The following is a 7,820-nucleotide window of genomic DNA, read 5'->3' on the forward strand; positions in this document are numbered from 1 at the left end:
TAAGAGAGGGGAAGTAACTGTCTTCCTCTACTCAGTACAGGGTAGGCCTGAGCTGGAGTACTGCATCCAGTTCTGGGCATTGCACTCTAGAAAATACGTGGCTAAACAAGAGTCCAGAAAAGAGCAACAACACAGAAGAGGTTTAGAAAACTTGATGTACGAGGAATGCGCAGCTACAAAAACGGGGTGGGTGAAGTCTTTACTCCTGGAGGAATTCTGCATCACTGCACAGAATTGATCCCCCTCCACCCCGATTTCTTTGCTTCCCCACAGAAAAATGACTTCTGATGGGGACGCAAAGGGCAGCCGCAGGAGCCGTCACGTGCCCCTCCTCGGCAGGGCAGACGGGTCAGTTTGGGCACCCGGAGCAGCCGGTAGAGACGTAAATCAGGGCTGGCCAGGAGGGCTGGGCAGTCAGAGAGCGAGAGCCACTCTGCCCCTCTTGCAGCACGCTGGGCATGGAGGGGCAGGTCTTTGGGGTGTTTCCGAGGGGCAGGCTCTGTCCCCTGGGCAGAGCAGACGGTAGCAGCCTGCCTGCTTAGTGAAGTGTTACCCTTGTTAGTGCATCCCCCCCCATAACCCGTTGTAAAAAAATGTTCTGGGGCCCCAACTCTGCCACTGCCCCGCCCCCAGGACGGGCCACCCATCCGGACTGCCCCTGGCACTGTATGCCACGCTCAGTCGCTCGGCCCAGCCTCTGTCCTTCACCACAGAGCTGGGTCTCCGCCCCGCCGCGCGCGCCAACCGCCCCAGGGCTCTCGCTCGCTCACACGCTCTCCTCGGCACCTGCGCGCGGCCCCGGCTCTGACGGGATGGCGCCGCTGGAACCGCCCCCAGGCGGGTGGGGTTGCTTGCGGTGGTCCCCGCTGGCACCGGCCGGGGGGGGAGGGGGAAGGCGCTCCTGTCCGGTGTAGTGCGAGAAACTGTTCTCGGTCCATTTCTGCCCCCTGCCCCTCCCGCTCCGCTTTGCCCGTTTTAGCCCCTGTAAAGCACAGTTCGCAGCATCGGGTGCCAAGTAAGGGCGGGGTGAAGGGCAGGGGCTTCAGCAGCTGTTACTGAGCATGCTCGGTGCACCCTCAGCCGCAAAGCCCCACAGCTAACAGCCTCTCGCACTGCAGGGCCCCCCTCAGCCCTGTCCCCGACCGCGCCGCAGCCGCAGCAGGCGCTGGCGGGCCCTGCCCAGCTCGCGTGCAGCCACCTCCCTCCCGGCAGCGGCCCCAGGCTGCCTTTGGTCCCGGCTTAGGGCCCCCGCCCCGTCCTGTCCCCGCAGCGCGGGGGCGGGGCCTGCACTCGTCTGCGAGCCACGGCCCGGGCGCGGGCGGGTCACGTGGTGCAGGTGTGGGCGCGTGGCCGGTCTCCTAGCAACGCGGGATGGCGGCGACGGGCGAGCAGCAGGGCCGCGAGTACCTGGAGCGCTACAAGATCCCGGAGCTGCTGCACAACCTGAGCGCGCTGCTGCTCTACCACCGGCCCGGTACGCGCGCCCCGCTGGAGGCGCGGCACCATCCCGGCCGGGCTTCGGCCCAAGGGGCTCCGGCGAGTCCCCGGGAGGCTGGCGGAGCGCTGAGCCACTGGAAGGAGACCGGCCGGGGCTCCATGCCCCCGCCCCGGCTGCTGCTCCCGGTGCAGGGCTGCCAGCGGGTAGCCGGGTCCGTCGGGAATGCGTGACTGGGCTCAGACCCGGGCCGGCTATAACCATTCACAGCCGGCTGCAGCGCGGCAGAAACGCTCCCCCACCCCCAAGCGCAGGCTGCGGGGCGCGGGATTGGCTGAAGGGAAACAAAAATCTGTGGTGTGTCCCCCCTCCCTCAGTGCGCTGGGTCATGCCAAACCCTGATTTATGGGCCGCCAGGACAGCCGAGGCGTGAGGTGGGAGAACGTGCCTCTCGGGCTCATCCCGTGCAGCTGGGAAAAGCCCCCGTGGAGGCGCGCGTTCCCCTCGCCTGTGATGCCTGCAGGACGCTGCCAGCTCTGCTCGAACTGAAGAGCCTGCTACGGGTGTGAAAATGTGCTCTAATATTACCGCATCGCTTCTTTCCCCACCTTCTTTAATGCATCTATGCAGCTTGTCCTAAACCTAGGTTGTAAGCTTGCTCAGCACAATGGCTTTGTATTATTCATTTGTACAGCACCTAGCCCTATTGGGCCCTTGGGTAGGGCCCCGAGCCAGTACTATAATGAAAATAATGTCAAAATGACTAGCCCGGGCTAGGACAGCTATTTGCATGTGGGCAGCGAGGTGTTGTACGTTATTTGACTGCACTGACACTGCATGCAGAGTATTGGATGTTTATCAATTGTTGATGCAGGATATCACCAGACATTAATTAACCATAGATTCCCTTCTTCAACCTAAAGGCTGATTATTAATTATACAGTTGCTTCAAACCTGTCTAAAAGCCCAAGTACCATTGTCTTCCCTCTGCACAAACCTTTCACTGCTGTATGCAGCTACACACTGCAGTGTGGATGCAGCTTGCTTTTTCTTGGGGCATGTAGCTCCATATGGTCCTACATGCTTCCACAAGTGGTGTGAAGTATAGCCATACCCTTAGCAGATTTATGGTTCCACACAACTTCTATTAAAATATTGCAAATGATTCTTTTAATTGCCTTACTTCCTATGACTGTAAAATACCAGTACCTTAGCTGTAAATTTAACAAGACTCATTAATGGGCAATTAAAAAAATCACTTCATTGACAGAAGAGCTTTTTATATGTATGTTGTAATTTTTCCGAAGACCGTCATGCCTCTGGAGTGCTTAAATTCTGCAGGAATCTGCTATGCTTCAAATTTTATTATAGACAGTAGTGACATATTTTCACATTTCAATTCGTTTTTAGAATTACTTCATTAAAACTGAAGGTTAAGTGCTTATAAAATCATTCACTTTGCTGTAGAATTCAGTGCAGCGCTGCTAAATAATTCTGAGGGTTTTGTCCTATAACTTCGATTTAATGTGCCATAAAGTGTACATAAGGCCTTGGTTATAAGCTAGCAGTTTGCCCCACTGCCCCTTTGCAAGGCTCTAGGGGACAGTCAGCATATGTTTATAAAGTAACCGAAAGCAAGCTTTAGGGTGAAGTGACTGATATTTCAAAATTTCAGTTTTTTTCTATTTAAGTTAGTTGCTATTGTGTATACAAAATACAAACAGCTCTAGCACTAGAAAGATATGGTTAATATAGCCTATAGCCACTATTACATTACTTTACATACTAAATAAAATTTTATTTAACACCTTTTTATACTCAAATGGTGAAATTTCGGCCCCACTGAAATCAATGCGAGTTTTTTGCCATGGACTTCACTGGTGTCAAAGTATTTTACAATGTAATGCATTAAATTCAGGGCCTTTAATCAAACGTGGCCGCTAACGTACACACAACAGTTACTCACATGAGCCTTGGATATTAGAATCTGTTTTACTGAGAGGTGGAACATTGGTTGACAACCAGCAGTTGGTTTATTTATAGGAAATTAATCTAGAGCATTCAGCAGTATAGTATATGAACACCTATTTGTTCCTCACCCATTTCATTAACTGCTATGGCATCTTCAATTATAACCTGGAGAGATAGCACTTTTTAAACACAGCATCTAATGGAAGATAACCTTTAATGGTACAGCAGCCCCTTCCTATTCTTTTGTTAGCATTCAATCTGATATGAGATTTTAATTTGCATGATGGTGCACACAGAACAATGGTTTTGCCATAACTTGTATTTCCTTGAGATTGTCAGAAATGTAATATTTTACATTAATTATAGGATTGAAGAATTAACTGGTAACTAGATTACATTTATTTTTACACTAGTGTATATTCAGTGAAGTTACACTGCTAGTGCAGTATAGATAAAAACAATAAATCCTACTGTACTGTAGTGCAGTTTTTGCATTTAATGCTAAGAATTAGTAAACCTAGTTTAAAAAAATGTATAGTATCAACAAGATTTGTTAACTTTATTCTTTTACAGAAAGACCAAGAGAGTTTTTGATACATGCACTGGAAAGAGTGAAGCTTGCAAAACTAACTGATGCGGAATATCCTTATCTTGTGGATGAATCAAATTTGGATGCCATGTTTGAAATGCTGGACACTGCAAGTCAAGGCTATATAACTTTAGTGCAGTACAAAGGAGGTTTGTCTTCCTTGCTTAGCATTTTTTAATTAACATGATTTTTTATTTATTTACAGATGAGAACTTTAATACAGTGCAGAATATTTAGGCTATAAAATGCAAGGTTGTTGCTCAAAAGAATGTGAGATAGTTTCATTAAAGAAATTTCTCAACCTGTCAGAATTTAGCATTGATAGAAAAACGATTTACTTATTGCAAAACAAGAGAGACACCTCCCACCACTCCCTTCCCCGCTCTTGTATACAATATTTGACCAATAAGGTCTAAAAATAATCTACACTAGAGCTGGCAACATTAAAAAGTTATATTTTGTTTACCAGCTAGATCTTTGTGACTCAGAAAAAAGTAGTACATTTTGGATGTAAAATTAGACTTCTGTGGGTTTGCATTGCAAGGTTTAAAAGGATTCTCTTTTAAAAACCTTTATAGCTCTCAAAACCTTGGGGTTAAGTACTCAAGATTTGCCTTATGAAGAAGATGCAACTATCACATTGGAAATATTCAAGAAAGAAGTGTAAGTAAAGTGACTTTTTTACCCTTTGGCTTTATGTGGGGGAGATAAAGATTTGTAGCTAAGTGTAATTGCATGAATTCTTGTATTAAGCTGTTTAAAAAAGTAGTATTAAAAAGCATAATGATATTTTTAGAATCAGGTCTTAAATCTAGTCACAGCTGCTCAACTTCAGTTTGAATATCAGGCACTTGTCACCTTATGTTCATATCCTTTAATTATGTTAAAAAATAAAAACGTCACTTTTAAGTCAAATTTAAACTAGAAGCGATTGGATTACATTTAGTTTTCCTTGTGAGGTGGATCATAATAAACGAGTAGTGATAGACTGAGGAACAGTTTAAAAATATGTTCTAATTTATGGAGTACCATGGGGAGCACTAGCAAAAAAGCTCACAGTTCTGAAAGTCATCATATTTCTACAAGTAGGTCAGATATTTTGCTATTGGTGCCACTGTTCTCTCTAAAGCAGGGGTGGGCAAACTATGGCCCGGGGGCTACATCCGCCCCTCCAGATGTCTTAATTGGTCTCTGGAGCTCCTGCCAGCAAGCAGGGTTGGGGCTTGCCCCACTCCATGCAGCTCCCAGAAGCAGTGGCATGTCCCCCCCCGGCTCCTATGCATAGGGACAGCGAAGGGGCACTGCACGCTGCCCCCGCAGCTCCCATTGGCCGGGAACCGTGGCCAGTGGGAGCTGCAGGTGCGGCGTCTGCGGACAGGGCAGCGCGCACAGCCGCCTGGCCACGCCTCCTCATAGTGGGGACATGCTGCTGCTTCTGGGAGCTGTTTGAGGTAAGCGCCACCCGGAGCCTGCACCCCAACCCCCTGCCCCAGCCCTGATCCCCTCCCACCCTCCAAACCCTTGGTCCCAGCCTGAAGCAGCTTCCTGCACCCCCAACCCCTCATCCCCAGCCTCCTGCCCCAGACCGAAGCTCCCTCCTGCACCCTGAACTCATTTCTGGCCCCAACCCGGAGACCATACCCCCCGAGCCCTCACCCCCTCCTTCACCCCAACCGCCAATTTCATGAGAATTATGGCCACCATACAATTTCCATACCCAGATGTGGCCCTTGGGCCAAAAAGTTTGCCGACCCCTGCTCTAAAGAGTATTTGCACCGACTGCACAGCAATGATTTTCTTCAGAATAGCAGCCGTGTTAGTCTGTATTCGCAAAAAGAAAAGGAGTACTTGTGGCACCTTAGCGACTAACCAATTTATTTGAGCATGAGCTTTCGTGAGCTACAGCTCACTTCATCGGATGCATACCATGAAAACGCACGGTATGTATCCGATGAAGTGAGCTGTAGCTCACGAAAGCTCATGCTCAGATAAATTGGTTAGTCTCTAAGGTGCCACAAGTACTCCTTTTCTTTTTAATGATTTTCTTGTCATCTCTGAAAGCAGTCTCCTTGAAAGCCATATGTGGAAATGATACTTGCATTAAAATTTTTTACCAGTTGACATTGTCATTTGGGAAAATCTCCCAAATATCAGAAATCAGTACTACAGGGAATTGATCAGAATAAATATCTGCAGCTTGGATGGATATTCTGGGAATTCAGAGTAGTGCTGGTAATCTCCTCCTATACACAGGAGCATCTGTGTTTGCAGTGATAAACCTTTCAGTTCTAATTAACTGTAGGGGGTGGTATACTCAGTCAATACATGTACATAAAGCCTCAGTATTATAGAGTTAAAACTACTATTGTATTTTATAGACAGCCCAGTCATTTTATTTTTTTATTAAGATTAGAACAACCACTACACCAGCAACTGAGCCAATAAAATTTGTGTGGTTTGGACCAACATTTTAATCAGGGCTATGTGTATTCGATGCAGCAAATTCACTGGCTGTGGAGTTGTGCTCCAGAATCTCAGCATTTAAATTATGAGCACAGAGAGAACCTTGAAAACATGAATTAAGCATAACCAATGTAGTGCCACCTGCCTGCTTAGCACCTGATACAGTTAGAGGAATTAATTTCCCCTATTCATCTCAAAACCCTATGGAGTCTTGTTATCAAGGCTATGCAAATTGGCATTTTTCCAAAGAGACCAAAGAATTGAGCAGTTCTGCATAGAATTTGACATTTTGCTGCATGCAGATGACTAGCATTTTGTTTCCCCAAGTCTGTTCTATAGAACCTGTCTGTAGTGCCCTCTTGCTCTCTTACTCAAATAACTTGCCTTTGTTGAGATACAGTGCAGTCTGTAGATGTAGGCAGCAGGAAATTAGGATGCCAGAGCTGGAGTCCAGTTTACAGCCAGGATCAGGAGAAGCCATAGGGGTGGATTGGCAAGCAAGGCAGCCTGTACAATTGTGTAGGAGCCTAACACCTGTTTTGAGCCTGTACAAAGTTCCCTATATCCCAGGCACACATTTGGGAAGGGGAGAGCAAACCAAAAAACTCCTCAAATGTAATAATTAATTTTACATGAGTATCTTCAACTTCAGTTTGGCACGTTTGTGTTTATTTGGGAGGAGGAGTACAGAACTGGAAAAGTAGGTGGTTGTTATTTTTAAATGAGAACTGGGTAACTAAGTGTAGTACACAAGTCCATCTTTACTTCCCACATATGATGGAAAATAACTATGGTGGTTTGGGAGAGGATAAGAACACTATGTACGAAAGAAAATTCTATACTGAAACCTCATGTGTAATGAACAAATTGTTTACAGAACATCTAACTAGATTTCTTTTCGTCTATAGGAAGAAGTTGTTGCAGGAGAGCTGGGCAATATATCAATCTTAAGCAGCTGTCTGCTAAAAATAATTTTTTTTTAAAGTCTTATCTTTGAGTTTGTTTTTATTTTAATTTCCTTTTGGCAACTGATAGTGTTTCACTTATCCAAATATAAACTGAGTTGCATGAGCATAGTATGTAAAAAGATGAATTATATGGTGCTAGTTTAAATAATCAGAAACTACCCATTACACCTGAGGAACGTCTTCTGAACGTCTTTTTGAACGTCTTTTTCCTTTACAAAAAAAAAAATTCAAAACAGTGTAACATCTTCCCTAGCAAGAATGTTTTGGGGCCATACAGTGATAAAAATGACTTATTCAGAGTAGCTGAAGGCAATGCTTTGACACGTGTTGGTTCAAATATAAAACTATTTCTGTACAAAATGTTGTTCTAGTATGCAATGAACAGCAGCCATTA

At 46.2% G+C, this 7,820-nt stretch overlaps 1 protein-coding gene across 1 annotated transcript; it reads left to right on the top strand.

Annotated features, from left to right (window-relative positions):
- Positions 1 to 1,343: 1,343 nt before the first annotated feature.
- On the top strand, positions 1,344 to 7,815 carry EFCAB10 (EF-hand calcium binding domain 10). Its single transcript, XM_077835614.1, has 4 exons — positions 1,344 to 1,474; positions 3,980 to 4,144; positions 4,574 to 4,658; positions 7,367 to 7,815. Exons 1-4 carry the CDS (start codon positions 1,372 to 1,374, stop codon positions 7,407 to 7,409), a joined length of 396 nt encoding a protein of 131 aa, XP_077691740.1. The 5' UTR covers positions 1,344 to 1,371; the 3' UTR covers positions 7,410 to 7,815.
- Positions 7,816 to 7,820: the final 5 nt, after the last annotated feature.

Source organism: Eretmochelys imbricata, chromosome 1 (assembly GCF_965152235.1).
Source record: "Eretmochelys imbricata isolate rEreImb1 chromosome 1, rEreImb1.hap1, whole genome shotgun sequence".
In the NCBI taxonomy this organism is placed as follows: domain Eukaryota; kingdom Metazoa; phylum Chordata; order Testudines; family Cheloniidae; genus Eretmochelys; species Eretmochelys imbricata.

Bases quoted from the DNA above. Each gene is read 5' to 3' on its own strand.
- EFCAB10 (XM_077835614.1), top strand. From the start codon at position 1,372: ATGGCGGCGACGGGCGAGCAGCAGGGCCGCGAGTACCTGGAGCGCTAC. The intron at 4,145-4,573 runs GTTTGTCTTCCT...AAACCTTTATAG, and splicing joins TTTAGTGCAGTACAAAGGAG to CTCTCAAAACCTTGGGGTTA. The intron at 4,659-7,366 runs GTAAGTAAAGTG...TTTCGTCTATAG, and splicing joins GAAATATTCAAGAAAGAAGT to GAAGAAGTTGTTGCAGGAGA.